The sequence below is a fragment of the Heteronotia binoei genome, chromosome 4 (assembly GCF_032191835.1).
Source record: "Heteronotia binoei isolate CCM8104 ecotype False Entrance Well chromosome 4, APGP_CSIRO_Hbin_v1, whole genome shotgun sequence".
NCBI classification, from domain to species: Eukaryota; Metazoa; Chordata; class Lepidosauria; order Squamata; family Gekkonidae; genus Heteronotia; species Heteronotia binoei.
Window position 1 is genome coordinate 119,310,602 of NC_083226.1, and position 19,470 is coordinate 119,330,071.

A 19,470-nucleotide genomic window follows, 5' to 3' on the forward strand; every position below is an offset into this window, starting at 1 on the left:
TAAAAGAGGCTGTTTAAAAGTCATTTTTTACTGCCTCAATTAGAACGGCAAAGTACACATGTGGAAATAAATTTGCAAGTTTTTATTTAACATTTTAGTTGTTTTCATGGCTGTGGTGGAAAGTGCTATTAAGTTGCATCTGATTTGTCATGACCCCAATAAGGATTTCAAGGCAAGAGATGAACAGAGATGGTTTGCCATTGCCTGCCACTGCACTGCAGCCCTGGACTTCCTTGATGAACTCCAATCCAAATACCAACATGGGCTGACCCTGCTTACCTTCTGACATCTGATAAGACTAGGCTAGTCAGGGCCATCCAGGTAGATAATGGCATAAATCTATTGAATACCTAGAACCTACTTGTATGAAAATTTGCTAGTGGAATCTGAAATTGCTATTTCACACAGGATCTTTTTAATATCAACGTACTGGTTATCGTATATATAAATACTGCTTTTATTTCTCACATAAAGCATAAAGAACAGTCACTTTGTGTAGCTTGTGCACAGAGAGATTCTGCCTAGAATGTTTATTCCAAATCAATTGATGGGACAAATGACTTTCCTGTTTTGGATGCCTTAGGCAATGCATCCTGCTTTATACAGAACTCTTAAGTTTATATCCAATCAAAATTAATCCTTTGGTTTCATCACTTTAAAAAACCCAAGTTTAAAGAAACTTCCAACAACTCTTTACTCTTTGTATAAAATAGGGTAGTTACTAGTTGAATAACCCAGAAACCAGAATCAAATGCCTTGGACAACTGGAGAAAGCTCTGGCACAAATGTTTAAATAAATTAATTGGAAAAAAGTAATTAAGAATGGTTTTAGATCTTTAGAAAAGTCTGAAGTCAAACAGGTTGCAAAGCCAATTCTTGGGAAACTTAACAGCCATTCTCAATTTTGATCTATCTAGACACAGGAACCAAAGATTCACAATGGATATCCAAGGATGCCGGCAATGCTTTTAATAATAATAATAATAATAAGCATTTATTTATATCCCGCCCTCCCCGCCGAGGATCTTTTGAAAGATCCTTTAATTCGAAAGGAGTTTTGTGGCATGAAGACTTGAGAAACAGCCATCTTGTGTCATGCAGAAGTAGTCAAATATTTGAATCTCTATCTGTGTTGATTTATTGTTAGAACTCAATCAACAAGGACGTTTTAAAAAGTCCTACTAAATTTGATTTTACAGTTGAATCTGCTCCCCCACCCCCTCTGTTCATTGGGTCAAAACTTAGCATAAGAAGTCTGACCAAGGTTCTACTCCATTTCTCTTTCCTGTTGTCTTCAGAGAGAACATACATTGGGAGACGGGAATGAAAAATAATTTTTGTGTGTGTATGTATAGTTTTGAGAATGTACAGTCCAGATATTGGAAAGTGTATTTAGGTGTTCTCTGATGTCTTTTAAATTCCTGGTTGTGTTAAGTTCCTGGATGTTTTATTGTGTGACTGTGGCCCTGCTAGGGGGCAGCAGGAATTCCAAAGTGTCTTCCATGGTAGACAGAGACTAACCTAGACTCAGTGACGCTCATTAAGGTTTTCTGTATTACCATGAACCAAGGCTACAGAAGTATCCACACAACTGTGGTTCCCTTAACCCTCCTGTTATACATCTTTAAAACCTCAGGGGGCTACTGGAATTGGTATGTTCCACCAGGCCTGCCTGAGCAGGTCTGGATGTCTTATATTGCCATAGCTCCTAAGGCCATAGTTCCTCCTTTAGGTTCCACTTCCTTCTTTTTCTGTGTCTTCTCAACCTTTCCCATCCAGCTTATAACTGGAGCAGGGCCTGCTACCTCTCTATCACACATGCACACATGTTTATTGTGTCCTTCCTCTAAGCAGCTCAGAGTGGCATATGTGGTACCCTCACCATCCATTTAGAAGTAAGTTAGCTTGATGAAGTGTGACTGGCCCAAGGATACTCAGTGAGCTTTGTGTTTTATCAGGAATTCTGTAATGATCCTCAACATTAGATTCTCTACTCATGACACTCTAAATATATTTTCCCTGGGGTCAATTTAGAGTGATTGGAATGCTTAAGATACTTGTTCCTTAACTGTAAAGACCTGGGGAATTTGGACATATAAGCCTTGAAGAACTTTTGTAAAGATGCTGAGGCCCTAACCCTGGCAAGTTTCCTAAAGAAGGAAGTTCATAGCTGGGGGAGGCTGCTATTTAAAACACCTCTCTGAAGGTCAGTGCTCTATGAAAAGCACAACAATTATAATTGTGCTAGAAAACTGCTAAATATAATTGATGTGTTTTTTCAGTTTTCCAGTAATTTCAATTACTTATATAAGATGTTCCAGATAGAAGACCTCCTCTAGATGATCTTTATAGTTTGGGGATCATTCAAACAGCAGAATACACTGTTCAGTTTTTGTTGTGTGCTTGTATATTTCAGTCTACCATATTAGCTTTTGGCTGGAGAAATGCATTTAAAGATCTGTCCTCTTCGGTGGCATACTATATAACAATTGCAGTTGAAGATTTCTCCGCTAAAATTCTTCAAAATGAACAGTCTTCATCTTTCAACTATGTGATAAATCTTGTAAATGTACAATGCATGAAGACATCTTGGGGAGTTCTTCATGAGAAAGAGCAACCAAAACAAATTATAAAGGTATGTATGAAAGGTTTTGAAATTTGAGGATTTCTGGAATGCCAGATCTTAAAGTACTTGCAGTACCAATAATACTCCAGAAATCAAATAAACAGAATTAATAAAAAGGTAAAGAAAAAAAACACAAATTGTGCTAAATTATTGAATAGAATGTTATAGATCTCAAGTCTATATTAAAAGAAAGCAGACATTAGAAAGTACCAGGTTTTAAACTGTAGTAACATCCTTCTGGAAGGAATCACTTGTGAAATGTACAAGTGCAAGACATTTTTTTTCTTAAACACTTGAGCTATATTGAGAAACTGAAGAGTGTATACAAGCTGGCCAGTTTTTCCCTGCACCAGTGTTTTAGGTGCCTTTGTACTGTACAATAATGAGAATTTTTGATTTTATATAAAATTAAAGCTAAAATTAAATATAATTAAACTTATACCTAAAATTAGGCATGTTGGCCACAATCCATTCTGTCTCTAAAACTTAGAGGCTGCATTCCATGTTGCTCTACAACTGTCACCCCTCCCCCATTCCTAGAGAATCTGAAATGATAAACAGAGTTAAGAATATAAGAGCCCTCTTGCATCAGACCAGTGGGCCTTCTGATCCAGCATTCTGTCTCACACAGTCACCAATCAGTTACTCTGGAGGGCCAATGACAGGGCACAGAGACTTCTTCCTGATGTCACTTCCTGGCACAGAGGTTTACTGTGCATGTGGAGGTTCTCTTTGGTTGACTTGACTAGTAGCCACTGATAGACCTATTTATCTAATTCCCTTTAAAATATTATATTTAAAGTTGTCTATGCATGTGGCCATCACTGGCAGTGAATTTGACATTGTAATTACTCTTGGAGTAAATAAATATTTTCTTTTGTCCATCTTGAATCTTCAGCCTTTCAACTTCATTGGGTGTCCCCGAATTCTAATATTTTAGGAGAGGGAAAGTTCTCTCTGTCTACTCCATGCATAATTTTATAAACCTCTGCCATGATCGATCTATGGTGAAAGGTCTGGAGACTAAATCCTAATAATTCTGTTTTTTATTATAGTTTTTCCTATTTTGTCTGTTTTTATAAAGTTATAAAAACTTTAAAATGTATTTGTTCCATGACAAACAGATTATTTGTTGTGCTGTACATAAAGTAAGCAGTGCTGTCAAACAAAAATCAACTGAATTCCACATTTCCTTTCCTCAGTTTTGTTCTGACATCCTGGAAGAACTTGACACATTGCTTCCACTGGCTCTGGCATGCAGAGATGAATCCCTTCAGGATATTAGAGCCAACTTTGTAGAGGCTTCCTGCAAAGTAGCAACAGCTGTTCTGGAAAGGTTGGAGGAGAGAAGTAAAGATGTTCCTTCCAGAGCTCCACTCCAGAACTTGTATTCTGTTCTCTCCACCTCAGTGCATTTCTATCAACATTTTAAGATGTATCATAATTTAATGAAAGAGAAGACTAGGAAGTGAGTGTCCTCAAATCCATTGTTTCATTACATCATAAAGTGCAAATATATGGAATAGAGATGGGCTTGAACCAGAAAAATGGTGGTTTGGTTGGTTTGTGGTTCATTTGATTGCCTGAATTGGTGGACCATGTCAGTTCATGGTTTGTTTGATCTTCTTCGTGGTCTCTGTGCTTCACACCCATAGGGATAAAGGTTTAGTGCCAATCCCCGATAGGTAGTACCCAAGACCGAGATTTTAACGTGCCAACCTTCCGTGAGCATGCACAAAGCCCCCACCACGCATGCTCCCGGGACAGCGCAGAGAATCCCGCCAGTTCCTTTTTGACCGCTGAGTCGGACAGTCATGTTTCGGCTTCTCCGGTTGGAATTTATCTTTTCTGCCCTTACCGGATATCTTTCTTATAGTTATAGTTAATAGAAAAGGAAAAAAATTGTTGTTACTGTAGATAGTTGGGGTTTCTGACTCTTTGGGGTCTCCCTCTTCCCCCCCTCACTTTTCCTGTTGCTTCTGTGGAAAAGCGCTGGGTTTTTTTCAAACGCTGTCACCAGTGCGGGAGTAAAATTCCAGCTCCGGACGGACATTCTCTGTGTCTTCTGTGTTTGAGAGAAGGTCATCGGGTTGAGTCCTGTCACCACTGTTCCAAATTTTCAAGGCAAACGAGAAAGAACAGAGCGGCCAGACTTTCGGCGGCCTTACTGGAGTCGGCCTTGACCCCGCAAATGGCAGCTTCGACATCGACCGCTGCTTCCACTTCGACACTGACATCACCTTCGATGACGAGTCAACAGACTCAACTTTTCCGCACTGACCGCCCCCCCCCCCCAAGCATGCAGGCTCGGTGTTGGCTTCCGATTCCTCCACTCCAGCCAAGAAGGCTGAGGGAGGCAGGGAGCGCTCCTCGCAGGAGCCAAAGAAGGTGAAGGAGAAGCGTCAGCATACCGATCGGCATACTCCTTCTCCGTCACCGAAGAGGCCCTAGGACCCGATGATTGTGCAGCCAACACCACCAAAACGAATCCTGGCTTACGCAGCATGATCGAAAAGCCCCTTGGGATCGAACGACCCGCAGCCAACTTCCTGCTCTGGCTCCGAACCCGAGATCAATCTAACCCAGCGATTGATCTCACCGAAAGCTACATCACATGGTGGCACGGATGTCAAGCAGATGGATTCAATGATGAGTCGAAGTTGCTACAAAGACTATGTTTATTGATAGACCGTTACTTTGGCTCAAGCCTTGGCTTGAGAAGAATGAAACCAATACATTGATACATAAGTTTTAAGGTACACTTCAAAGAGATTCCTACGGGGAGGGGAAGCAGGGGAGCATTCACACATAAGCCACCAAACTTCATAGATTCCCAGGGCGTTATCAGGCATTCGGCCTTGTATCACCCAGATGGCGCTTCCTCCCGCAAGAGGATTCATGAGAAGGTGCTGATTGCTTTGCTCTCAGTAATTACCAGTCATAAAACAAAGAGGGGCCAGGAAAGGATAATAAACTAGCAGCATTTGGTTCAGTGTGATCTTACCCAGGCCTGCTTGTGGCAGGCCAGGAACCCATCAGTTATTGACCAGAATCAGTCGAGCTTGACAACGGACTCCACTTCACCATTGGAGGTCGACGCCCCTCGAGCGCGGATCACATCGACGCCGGTAGCAAAACCTGATGAGCAGGAGCAGCCCGCTTCTTTTCGGCGCCCGACTCCACTACCGAACTGGGATCTTCGTCCATGGTCATATCCATTCAGGGGATTTCCATACCAGGCACCTTACCTTTGGTAGCCTCCACAGACCCCCGACTGGGATCAGCGTTTGGAGGCTTCCCATCGCTGTAGGGTGTTGAATTGATCGGCTCTGGTCAATCCTTCGACCTCAATGCCAGAATCACGACCAAGGACCAGCGCTTCCCTGTCTCACATGCCAGAGCGCGCCCCAGAAGCGCCGCATTTAACTGAATGCACGGAGTGTAGTGACTCCTCTTCTGCATCGGCACCGGAGTCGGATGATGAACATCGTTCAGAGCAATCTCCGGAGCAGAGAACAGCGGAGTATCTTCCTATTTCTCCTTCAGAGGTTCTCAAGTCCTATGGGGAGCTTATTAAGAAACTGGCTCATACCCTATCTTTGCCCATGGTGCTGCCTCAACCTGTGATCGATGATACGGTGTTTGACATCATTCAAAGAGACACATCCACACCTATAGCACTACCTGTGACCAAGGTCATATAGCAAGCTATTAAGGAGCCATGGGCAAAGCCGGCTTCAACCCCCATCTCCTCCAGGAGGTTGGACCACATGTATAGGGTTCAAGAGCAAGGGGCTGAGTATTTATTTTGTCACCCTTGCCCCAACTCAGTCGTGGTCGCATCCTCATCTAAGGCCAAGAAAACCTATTCTACACCTCCCAACAAAGAGGGTAAAAGACTGGACAATTTTGGCAGACCTTTCTACACAGCAGGTGCCTTAGGCATTAAGATCTCCAATTATTCGGCATGCATGGCCAGGTACCATTACTCCCTTTGGGGAGGTGAACCTGTTCTATAGCGTGCTTGGTCAAGAGGTTCTGAACTTCTTCCAGCAGGACCGGTGTAGGGTGAGTGATCACCAATTTTGAACATGGGGGGAGCTGAACAAATTCTGCTGTATAACTCTCCTCTATGACTCTCTACAGCAGCCAGAATGTTTACAAAGACGATGGTGGTTGTAGCAGCCCACCTGTGTCTGCAGAGTGTAGTCATCTTCCCTTATATAGATTGGTCATGGCCAGTTCCAAGCCTCAGCTTCTCATCCCCCTCAGACTGACCCTCAGTCTCCTTCAGGACTTAGGTCTCCAGGTGAATCTGGGACATAGGTCGCCAGATGCGAAGTCACATCTGACACCTTCAAGAAGGGTGCAATTCATTGGCGTGATTCTGGACACCATGCGTCATTTAGCCTTCCTTCCAGAGGGCAGAGCATTGGACATTATTGCTCTGGTCTCTCATCTGCAACTCCAAAAGAGGGGGACATTGATGCAGTTCCGGCATCTCCTAAGGTTGATGGCAGCCACCACGAATGTTCTCTGCTTAGTGAAATTTCGCATGAGGACACTACAGCTGTGGTTCCTAAAGGGCTTCAATCCATTGCTGGACTCTCGGCGAAGGTCCTTGCCCATTTCCGCTTTGGTTTTCCACTCTCTGGAATGGTGGAAGGTGAGAACCAACCTTTGCCAAGGAGCTCCATTTCGACTTCCATCCCCATCGGAGATGATACAAACAGATGCCTCTCTATGGGGATGGGGGCCATCTGGACGAGCTGAATGTTGGTGGTCCATGGACCCATTCTTTTGCGCAGCACCACATCAATTACCTGGAGTTGACTGCTGTCAGATTAGCCCTCACTTCCTTCAGGCCCTTGTTGGAAAACAAGACTGTAGCTGTTCTGACGGACAATACTACTGCTATGACCTATGTCAACAAACAGGGGGGCACGGTCTCCAGAAAGCTGTGCGCTTTAGCGATGAGCCGTGGGAAGATTGCATCCAAGCAAACATTTTTGTGGTGGCCACGCATTTGCCAGGAGAGCTCAGTATGAGGGCGGACTCTCTGAGCAGAGAAGCAGTGACCCCTCACGAGTGGGAAATGAAGTGGCGGGTTCTGACTCCCATATTTGAACTTTGGGGACAGCCAGAGATAGACGCTTTCGTGACAGTGCAGAATCACAAGTGCCCTTGCTACTCCAGAGGGGGGAAAGGGCCAGGGTCCCTGGGGGACGGCCTTCTGGTTTCATGGAGGAGCAAGTTCCTCTATCTTTCCCCCCCCATTACCTCTCCACACCAGAGTACTCCACAAGCTGATGCGGGAGAGACTGGAGTGCATATTGATGGCTCCCTGGTGGCCCAGGCAGAACTGGTTTCCTATCCTTCTGGTTTGGGGGGGGGATCAGTATCACATGCTTCCTCCAGAAACAGACCTCTTACTAGCCTGGGGGGGGTAGTCCCTGTTTCATCACAATGTCCCTCATCTGAAGTTAACTGCTTGGAGGATCAGCTTCCAGCATTCTCTGGCAGGATTAGACATGTCCTGCTGAATAGTAGGAAGCCTTCGACTCGATGCTCTTATAGCAGCAAATGGGCGAGGTTTACTAAATTTGTCCAGGAGAGGGGTGTGCAAGCCCAGAGTGCTGGACTTGAACTGGTTTTTGAGTTTCTTTTATCCTTGGTGGATGCTGGCCTTAACCACTCTTCCGTTAGGGTTTATTTGGCTGCTATTTCAGCTCACCATACCTTGGTGGAAGGGAAGTCTATGTTCACGCACGGGCATACTAAACGTTTCCTGCAGGGTCTGCTTCGGTTATACCCACCTTCCAGAGTGCCACCCTCTTCCTGGGACCTTCCTTTGGTGTTGGGTAGGCTTACAGGGAAGTCGCTTGAGCCCTTAGTCACCTGTCCCTTGCATTTACTATCATGGAAGACTGCTCTTCTGGTTGCTATCACCTCGGCTAAACAAGCTGGTGAACTGGTGGCTTTGCGCTCTGACCCTCCTTACCTTACCTTCCATGCTGATGGGGTGTCCTTAGCACCAGATGTTGCTTTCCTGCCTAAAGTGGTGTCCAGTTTCCATCTGAACTTGGAGGTCACGCTACCGGTGTTCTATCCCTCACCCTTCTCGACCGAGGAGCGGAGGCTGCACTCGCTGGATGTTAAGCAAGCCTTACTTTTTTATCTGCATCACACTAAGAGCTTTCACAGGAACCCTCATTTGTTTGTTTCTTATGCGCCCCCTAATTTGGGCCATAAGATTTCAGCTCAGAGACTGTCTAAATGGATCTCAGAGGCTGTTAGACTGTGCTACTTGTTAGCAAAGCGGCCTCTGCCGGGTCCCATCCATGTTCATTCTACTAGGGCACTGGCTACCTCCACTGCATTTCTCAAGGGTGCTTCCTTAGCTGTAAAGCAGCTACGTGGGCGTCGCCTCACGCTTTCATGAGACACTATGCCCTTGACATCAGGAAGCATCATAGAGCACAGCTGGGAAACCTGGTTCTTCAGTCTGTTCATTCGGCTTGACCATCAGCTCCCTCCTCCAGTTAAGCCTGGCTTGCTAATCTCCCATGGGTATGAAGCACAGAGACCACGAAGAAGATAAACAGGTTGCTTACCTGTAACTGATGATCTTTGAGTGGTCATCTGTGCATTCACACCACCCACCCTCCTTCCCTTCTGCTGTTGGTCATTCTTGTGACTGACTGCAGTCAGAAGGAACTGGCGGGATCTCCGCACCATCCCAGGAGCATGTGTGGTGGGGGCTTTGCACATGCTCATGGAAAATTGGTGCGTTAAAATCTCAGTCTTGGGTACTATCGATCAGGGATCGGCGCTGAAACTTCATCCCTATGGGTGTGAATGCACATGACCAGTCAAGATCATCAGTTACAGGTAAGCAACCTGTTTGTTTCCCAAACTGCTTAATGGTTTGTTTGGTTTGGAAGGTGTAGAACAGTGTCCTTGAGAAGTAGAGATGCCAAGCTCACTTGGGAGTCTTCAGCAGGGTCTCCTCTACCTGCCCTCCATGTTTGGTAAATATTGGATTTGGAATGTCCAAATTAAAGCCCCCCAAAGCAGGTGCCCCCAGGAAAACTCAGCTTCAGCTCTCTCATGACAACTCTCTTCTTCCGCAAAGTCAAAGCAGCTGAGTCAGGAATGGTGTCTGCCCCCATAGAGCAGAATGGGAGCTCCGCAATTCACTCCTAGAGCTGCCTATCAAGCTATGGACACCTTCTATGAAGTGTTTTTAGGACTCCCAGAAGTCCACCCCCAGTGTTGTCTAGGAACTGAATCAGTGCCAGGCAGTCTTGCAAACAAACCGCAAAAATGAAACAATACACAGAAAAAATGTGTTTTGTTTTTGGGTTGGGGATGACGCAGTTCCGCAAAGCAGAAATCGACCCAATTTGTTTACTGGTTCATGCCTATCCCTAATATGGAATTATTTCATTCAGCAGTAGAATAGATTACTTAAAAACTAAACAGAACTTCAAGGAAAAGTGTCTTGGCTTTCTCTTTGTTATAGTATCTTGTCCTGTTTATATAGTTTTCAGTGGTTGGACTGTCACCCTCTCCACTTGTGCACACTGCTATTGAAGGCTTTCTCATTTATAACTAATTGCAATTTGTTGTGATATTCATAGTGGATTGTTTAACAAATTGCAGTTTGTTTTTTGCTTACTAATTAGGATTCTCAGGATTAAACTACATATCACATTGTTTAGAAATCAGTGTTTAGAGTTGCACTTTACATTTCAGCAGCAGCAAAATAGCTATTTCAAGATGACAAATAGTGACTTGACAGTTCTGCTTGCTTAAAGCAGAAGTATAGTACATATTTGTAGAATAAAAGATGTCAATTTTCAAAGCGTTTTTGTAACAAAAACCAGATTTTAAGTGATGTGGATTTGGATTCAAGAACTCAGAGGAAATGAATGATTGATACTTAATAATCCAAACCATTTGTAGAACTGTAGATTGATACTGCCAACTGCACTGGCCTTAAATCTTTCTCCCTTTGATCATTCCATTTAAACAGGCCTTTATTCCTGGTGCCTCTCCAGCGATATCAGGAGTTGATCAGTGTTCTGCAATTTCAAGTTAAAAACTACTGCATCAGAGTTTGTGCTACAAGCATTTTACAGGATGCTGAGAGTCACTATTGGGATGACTACAAAGCGTTTTATGAGGTGTGAGGTTAACTTTTTATCCTATTTTATACAGTATGTCTGTCAGGTCTTTGGTGCCCCTCCCGGTCCCCCGGCGTCGCCGTTGCCCCACCCGGGCACTCTGGGGCGTTCCCCGGAGGTCTCAGAAACAGGGGGGTGGGCACTGGGTTACTTCACCGCAGGCCCCCGTTCCCTCCTGGCTGTGCTATGGCTCCTGTCCCTCTCTCTCGCGAGGCAGCCTCTTTGCGCATCAGCCAGCTCTCCTCAGCGACCTCCTCCCTCCCTCCTTTTATGCTTCCCGACCCATCCTCCCCCCTCCCAGGACCTGCCCCTCTCTGGCTCCTCCCCCCTTCAAAGCCCCAGACGCCCAGGAGAGGTGCGTCGGGGCCGGGCTGACTGGGCGTGCCTCAGGCGTCCCAGCCCTCAGCGGCGTGCTGCAAGGGAGCGTCTCGTGCTGCGACGAGCTGAATGGCTCTCCCTCTTGCTCTCCGGCGTCTTGCCCCGGCCAGACCTCACGGACTCGAAGCCGGGCTCGCCGTCTGGGAGGCGTCGCTCGGGTGGCTGCTTTCGCCCCGTCAGTCGAGGTGAGGGGTGGGGCCTCCACAGGGGCTTGGAGAGGTGGGGGGGGCTCTTGGGGCGATGCCGGGGGCTTGGAGCGGCTGGCAGGCGCCGGGGGGTCTCCTCCGCGCAGTCCCTGCCCGGGCTGGGCGGGACACACCCCCCCCCGTGTCCCTTGCTTCTCCGCTTCCTCCTCGAAGACCCGGGAGAGGTAGTCGGCCACGCGGTGGTCGGCCCCGGCTTGATGGTGCACTGTGAAAGAAAAGGGGAGAAGAGACATATACCAGCGAAGGACTCGGTCATTGGAGTCCTTCATCCTCGACATCCACAGCAGGGGGGCGTGGTCCACCACCAACCGGAAAGGGTTGTTGGTGAGGTAGAATTTCAATGCCCCGACGGCCCACTTGACCGCCAGGGCCTCCTTTTCTACGGTGGAGTACGCCCGCTCGGCGGGCAGGAGCTTGCGGCTGATGAATAGGACCGGGCGTTCGTCCCCAGGGCCCCCCTGGAGCAGGGCTGCCCCGATACCGGTCCCCGAAGCATCTGTGTGCAACACAAAGGGCTGGGAGAAGTCCGGGTTTCTCAGCACGGGGTCTCGGGAGAGGCTCGTACGCAGTGCCTCAAACGCTGCGTCTTGGGCTGGCCCCCACTGGAGGACGTTCGGGCACGCCTTCCGCAGGCAGTCCGTCAACGGGGTGGCCACTGCCGCAAAGTTGGGGATAAATTTGCTGTAATAGCCCGCGAATCCCAAGAAGCGCCGTAGCTGCTTCTTGGTGCGCGGGCGGGGCTGCTGCTCCAGGGTGACGACCTTCTCGGGCAGGGGTCGGAGTTGGCCTTTCCCTACCAGGAACCCTAGATATTTTAGCTCCTGGAAGCCGAGGCGGCTTTTCCGCGGGTTAGCGTGGAGCCCGGCGGCCTGCAGGGCGTGGAGTACCTGGCGGAGGTGGAGCAGGTGGGCCTCCCAGGTGGGACTGCACACCACGATGTCGTCGATATAGGCCCGAGCGAAACCCTCGCATTGGGCTAGGGCCTTGTCCACCAGCCGCTGGAATGTGGCCGCAGCCCCATTCAAGCCAAAGGGCATGCGCTTGAATTGGAACAAGCCTTGTGGGGTGGCGAAAGCGGTCTTTTCTCTGTCGGCCGGGTGCATGGGCACCTGCCAATAGCCCTTGGTGAGGTCCAGGGCGGAGAGGTACCGGGCCTCCCCCAGCTGGTCGATTAGGATATCGGCCCGCGGCATCGGGTAGGCATCGAATTTGGCCAGTTTGTTCACTTCCCGATAGTCCACACAGAAGCGCACGCTGCCGTCGGGCTTTGGCACCAGGACCACCGGGCTGCGCCACTCACTCTGTGATGGTTCGATGACGTCGAGGCGCAGCATCTCCCTTACCTCCCGGGCGATCACGTCCCAGCGCTTCTGTGGGACGGGCCTCCACCGGGCGCGTGCCACCTGGCCTGCAGGGGTTACTACCCGGTGCTTGACCAGGGTGGTCAGGCCCGGCTGGTCGGAGAATACCGTCGGGCACTCGGCCAGGACCTTCTGCAGCTCCTGTCGCTGGCTGGGGGTGAGAGCGGCGTCCAACACCGGGCCTCCCCCGGCGCCCCCCGCGGTCGTCCAGGGCAGGGTTCCGTCCGGGAGCTCGCCCGGATCTTCGGCCACGAGCCCCTGCTCCGGCTGCGCCTCCCGCCGCACCCAGGCCTTTAGGCTGTTCACATGGAGGGTCTTCCTTTGGCGAGCACGAGGCCCGCACTGGACCTCGTACGTCAGGGGACCCAGGACTCGGGTGATTTGGAAGGGTCCCCGCCACGGGTCCCCCTGGCTCTGGCCCATCGCTCCCCTGTGGACCAGGACATCGTCTCCCGCCTGGAACCCGCGGGCCCTAGCGCCCTTGTCATAACGCCTCTTCTGGACCTCCTGGGCCTGTGCGAGGTTCTCCCGGGCCTCCCGCCGCACGTCTTCTAGGCGTCCCTGCAGCTGCCTGACGTACTCCTCCGGGGCCTCTCCCGGCACTGCTCTGCCTTGCACCCACTGCTCTCCGAGCAGGCCCAGGATGCCCCGGGGTTGCCGCCCGTACAGCAGCGCGAACGGGGAATACCCCAGGGATGCCTGGGGCGTCTCTCGGATGGCAAAGACCAGCGGGTCCACATAGAGGTCCCAGGCAGTGGGGTGGTCATATGCTGTCTTCCTCAGCATGGCCTTCAGGGTCTGGTTCATCCGCTCCACCAGCCCGTCAGTCTGGGAGTGGTGGACGGAGGTGAAGAGCTGCTTGATGTGCAGCGCCTGGCACACCTGCCGCATGAGGCTCGCCGTGAAGGGTGTGCCTCGGTCTGTGAGTATCTCCCGGGGCAACCCCACATGTGCGAAATAGTGCATCAAGGCCCTGGCCACGCCCGCGCTCTTCATGGTGGGCAGGGGGATAGCCTCCGGGTACCGGGTGGCGTAGTCCATGAGGACCAGGATGTAGCGGGCCCCACGTGGGGTGCGGGGTAGGGGCCCGACAAAGTCCATAGCCACTCGTTCGAACGGGACCCCCACTATGGGCAAGGGGGCTAGGGGGGCTTGCGGCTCGGCCCTAGACGCGAGGCGTTGGCAGATACCGCAGGAGCGACAGTAGGCCTGGACCTCCCGGGCTACGGAAGGCCAGAAGAAGTTGGCTAGCACCCGGGTCAGAGTACTCTTCACCCCCTGGTGGCCCGCCCATTGGTGGTCGTGGGCGCCCTTCAGGACCTCGGGCCGGTACCTGTGAGGGACCAACAGCTGCTTCCCGGGGCCCAGCCGCCCTTTTACCTCTCTGAACCACACGCCCTCTTCCCGGATGATTCGAGGGAGGCGCCGGCTCCGGCGCTCGTCTACAACCACCCCGTCTCGGACTGCTTCGTGCCGCCGCAGCACCTCCAATTCTTCGTCTTCGGCCTGAGCCTCCACGAACTGCGGGTCCGCCGGCCACGCCTCTCGGCCCCCCGCCACGGGACGTTCTGCGTTGGACGGGCCCTCCCCGGGGTCGCTGTCCTCTGTCTCCCCAGCGGGGGCGGCGTCATCATAACCGGCCCCGGCAGGCTGGCCTGGTCGGCCGGGGTTGGCTGCTTCCACTACGTTGCCAAAACGCGGAGCGTCCCGCCCGAGCAGTATTGGGTAGGGCAGGCTGCTTACTTTGGCGACCGGCACGCTCCAGTAGCAGCCTAAGTATTTCAGTGGGATGGACACCACCGGGCTTCTTTCGATGTGCCCATGGACGCACCGGATGGCGGCGGTGCGGATGACAGGCAGCGGGGCGGGCACCAAGTGGGCTCGTATCATAGACAGCGAGCTGCCGTTGTCGACCATGGCCTGCAGTTGCCGCCCTCCCAAGGACACCGGGATCGTCCAGGGGGGGGGGGGCGAGCCCCCGCCTCAGCCGTCTGCCAGGACTCTTCCCAGCTCACGTCGCACTCCATCAGGGGGCACTCGCGTTTGAGATGGCCCCACTGGCCACAGGTGAAGCAGGGCCCTATGTCTCCTGCTGGACGGCGGGCCTCCGGCGGCGGGTGCCCCTCCTTCTCCCCCTCGCGGCCTCCGGGGCGTAGACCAAGTCCGGGTAGCGCCGGGCGTGCTCCGGGCCTCCACCACCCCGGCGTGGCACGGGCCGGCGGCGTCCGCGCCCGGCCCCCCCGGTCTCCGGCCCCGGGCGCCCTCCCGGGTGTCGCTCCTGGGGCGGCCCGTCCGCCGGGTGGGGGCAAGCCCTTCCCTGGCTTGCCGCCCTCTGCGCGGAAGGGCAGGCCGCGGTGGTCGGCGGCCTGAAAGTTCTCCCACAGCTCCTGGACCTCGCTGAGACGGGTTGGCTTCCAGCAGGCCACCCAATGGCGGGTACGCGGCGGCAGCACCTGCAGCAGCTGCTCCACTACCACCAGCTCCACGATGCGCCGCCCGTCGCTGGTGGTGGGGTTGAGCCACCGGGTGGCGGCATCCTTGAGGGTCGCTATTGCTGAGCGTGGTCGCGTCTCCCCCGTAGGCAGCCAGGAACGCAGCTTCTGGCGGTGGGCCTCAGGCGTGATCTCCAGGCGGTCCAGGATGGCTGCCTTGAGCGCTGTATAGTCCGCCGCCTGAGCCCGCTCCAGGGCCTTCATGGCAGCTTGGGCCTCCCCGGTCAGGTAGGGTCCCAAAATAAAGGCCCACTGCTCTCTGGGCCAATGAGCGGCCTCAGCCACTCGCTCAAACGCTTCCAGGTATGCCTCGACATCGTCCTCCGCCCCCAGCTTCGTTAGAGGGGGCCAGGGGCTCCTCCCGGCGCCGAATGGTGTTGGCCCTGCGGGCTCCGGGCGGGCGAGGAGCGCCTGGTGAAGATCCCGCACGAGGGTGGCTTGGGCCGCCGTCTGCTGCTGGGTGACCTCCCGTAGGAGCTGCGCCTGGTGGTCTGCGAGCCACTGCCCGAACTGGGCCAAATCCACGGGGGCGGGGTTAGTGTCCATGGCGGCGGTCCGCCCCACGTGTATCACGGAGTCCTCACTTGACTCGTCCGTCGACGACTCGCTGGACTCCGGCTCAATGGTTGGGGTCGCCACTCGGCTTGAGTGCCACCCGGGCGGGGCCGGAATATGGGGGCGTGGTCGTCCTAGGCTCGGGAGAGTGCCCGCCTCCTCCACCACGTTGTCAGGTCTTTGGTGCCCCTCCCGGTCCCCCGGCGTCGCCGTTGCCCCACCCGGGCACTCTGGGGCGTTCCCCGGAGGTCTCAGAAACAGGGGGGTGGGCACTGGGTTACTTCACCGCAGGCCCCCGTTCCCTCCTGGCTGTGCTATGGCTCCTGTCCCTCTCTCTCGCGAGGCAGCCTCTTTGCGCATCAGCCAGCTCTCCTCAGCGACCTCCTCCCTCCCTCCTTTTATGCTTCCCGACCCATCCTCCCCCCTCCCAGGACCTGCCCCTCTCTGGCTCCTCCCCCCTTCAAAGCCCCAGACGCCCAGGAGAGGTGCGTCGGGGCCGGGCTGACTGGGCGTGCCTCAGGCGTCCCAGCCCTCAGCGGCGTGCTGCAAGGGAGCGTCTCGTGCTGCGACGAGCTGAATGGCTCTCCCTCTTGCTCTCCGGCGTCTTGCCCCGGCCAGACCTCACGGACTCGAAGCCGGGCTCGCCGTCTGGGAGGCGTCGCTCGGGTGGCTGCTTTCGCCCCGTCAGTCGAGGTGAGGGGTGGGGCCTCCACAGGGGCTTGGAGAGGTGGGGGGGGCTCTTGGGGCGATGCCGGGGGCTTGGAGCGGCTGGCAGGCGCCGGGGGGTCTCCTCCGCGCAGTCCCTGCCCGGGCTGGGCGGGACAATGTCTTACTCTTTTCTGCTTTCTGAGTAATTTGAAACATAGCTTCAGCACTACCTGGACAATATAACAAGACTGAAAGAATCCAGTAGCAGCCTTAAGACTGCTTAGCCAGTCTTAAGCATTGGCAACTCGAGGATTTAGTTAAAATATTTCTAAAACCTCAAAGTTCTCTGCTCCTCTTCTCACACATTGGACAGTTCCTTTTCAAAATGCATGTGGTAGAATTTGTGTGCATCACAGAGTCCTCCATCCCCTTATATCCTTAGAGGAGTATGAACTGCACAATAAAAGCAAGTTTTTAAAAAGTGTATGTACTATGCATATGTGACCTACAATCTTACGTCTCAGAGGGTCTGATTCTCTAGGGCCACAGCTTGAAACTCACCACTTGATAGTGCTGGAGAGAGTGAGAAGCTTCTTATTGGCAATCTCCACTGTTTTAGCCAAATTAATGGGTGGGAAGACATTCAGATTTTTCAGAGCTGCTCATAGAAATGGAAGGCTAGCATCACATAAAAACAGAACTAGTATTGAATTGAAAACCACAGGTACAAATCCCTGATAAGGATTTGTTTTAAGCTTGTGGGTTGCTGATTTTCCTGATAGTATTGTCATTGCTGGTGAAGAGCGAATTATCCAAAATATTCTCATATATCCATAGCTGTATTGTTTGTAGTCATACATGTATCTATACACGTATATTCATGACTATACTAACCCATTTCTTAGAATATCAGTATTCACTAACCCTTAGATAGGCTCTTTGTATTCTTTTAAGGTTTGATATAGAATAATATTGGTAACAAGTGAGGCCACTGTGGAGGGTAAGTCACTGTGGAAAGCAAGGGCCTAATCTTGTCTCCCAAGTAGTGGAAGATAGGTACCAACAGAAGATGTCTCTAATTTGGAATGCAACCTTGTAGAAAATAACACTGCAGCCTGAGAAATAATTCAAATACTTTTAAGCAGGAGATGTGATGGGCCGTTAACCTGTAACCTATATTTGGATTGTAAGTTTCATTTTATATCAGTCTGGCAAGAAAGTGTTTGCTATATGTTTCTTCATTAAAGCTTCTTCTGCATTTACTCAAGATTCTGGGCAAAACCTTACACACAGTTGGTGATGGATGCAGAGCAATATCCATCTATTACTACGATAAAATATTTTGGATAAGAAAAATATACTAAAAGCTTATTCAGTTTTATACCAGAAGTAACAATGATAGCCACATTAGGAGTGTGCCTCCTTTGTTTTACTCAACCAGTTAGAGCTCCTAGGGCAGAGTTATTGGTCTCCAGCAACAAATCACCCAGTGCCTCTGACCCCATTAGTGTGCCTTCCTTGCCACCTGCCTGTGCACCCTTCCAACATCCACTTGCTTGTGCATGCTCTTCCTCACAGCTGCACATGTTAAGAGCTGCACATGCTGCCAAGCACATGGTAGTGGCAGTGCTCCTGGTGAACACATTGCCAGCAGTTCCCAGCTGCCTGCATTGCCCAGTGCCATCGGGGAAAGGGTATCCTAGCAGCTATGAACACAGGTGATTGGAGGGCTAGGGAAAGATGCATAAGTAGGTGGGGGACACATGGATTGGGGATGGGAGGCACGTGGGAACCTTGATGGTGGGCAGGGATCCCTGAGCATTTTGCCTCCCCAATACAAAACTGGCCCTGGATTCCTCTGAAGACATGTAATTCATAATATTTTATCGTCTGAAATATTTTTAATTTGTGTAAGAGTGAAGCATACCTCTGGCTTTAATTCAGAAACAAAGTATACCTCAGTAAAATTTGGGAAACAGGCTTAATTACCTGTAGCCTGGTTCCTGGAATATGTCATCTATTATCTAACATTCAGTTCCATTTTGAGCATGTTCATCTAGCTCAGGGTAGTATTTTCATTTCAGCCTGTTATTGAAAGATGATCTAATTCAGGGGTGTCAAACTCATTGTTATGAGGGCCAGATCTGATATAAATGAGTACTTGGTGGGCTGTGTGTCATGAAATATAATTTCAGGTAGCAGAGATATCAGGACTTTTTTTTGCAGGCAAAAGCCCAGCAGGAATTTGCATATTAGGCCACATCCCTTGACATCACCATTGTTTCACACAGGGCTTTTTTGTAGAAAAAGCCCAACAGGAACTCTTTTGCATATTAGGCCACACTCCCTGATGGCAGGACAACTGGAACTGTGTCCTGTGCATTCCTGCTAATTTTTTTTAAAAAGCTCTGAGAGATATAAACTTTATAAAGGACACAGACAAATACAATTAAAGGCATTTAAAAAACTTAAAATATAACATATTTCAAAAAGTAGCACTCGGTCTTAAAGGTGCTTGCTTTGTATCTCTCCCATGCAATCCAGGGAACTGGGCCAAGTAAACTCTTGCTCTTTCCTTCCTTCTCCAGGGGAACAGGAGGAGGAGCCTCAGCCAATAGAAGGAAGAAAGGGTTGCCTCAGTAGCTCAGTAGAGTGATGGAGAGAGCATGGCAAAATAAGCTATCCCCCCTTCCACCCCAAGGAAGGAGCCTCAGTCAATGGAGAAAATAGAGGCTTTGCTCTGTAGTTCCTGTGCAATTGAACAAGCCTGTTTGCAGATTATATTGAGTTTATGTAATACTTCCCAACTGCCTGTTTCCTGACATACAATATAAATGAAAGCTAACATCTTTCTTGTATGAAGCTTGCAAAAATAGCAGATGTTTATCTCTTTGAATACTTACAAGTAACAACAAATAGCAAACAAGAAAAAAATTCAAATCTCCCATGAGTACTTTTAAACTGATAACATTGTTTATTACTAAGCTTATACTTTGAGATAATGTAATTTGAGAT

The 19,470-nt window shown here is 50.6% G+C and overlaps 1 protein-coding gene across 2 annotated transcripts in view; it reads left to right on the plus strand.

Annotated features, from left to right (window-relative positions):
- Nucleotides 1-19,470, plus strand: part of KIAA0825 (KIAA0825 ortholog) — a 523,961-nt gene that overhangs the window by 90,947 nt on the left and 413,544 nt on the right. For both annotated transcript variants that reach the window (XM_060235688.1, XM_060235689.1), the window contains exons 6-8: nt 2,417-2,635; nt 3,829-4,094; nt 10,665-10,815. In XM_060235688.1, the coding sequence (XP_060091671.1) occupies nt 2,417-2,635; nt 3,829-4,094; nt 10,665-10,815 (636 nt within the window). The remainder of the gene's footprint in view (nt 1-2,416; nt 2,636-3,828; nt 4,095-10,664; nt 10,816-19,470) is intronic.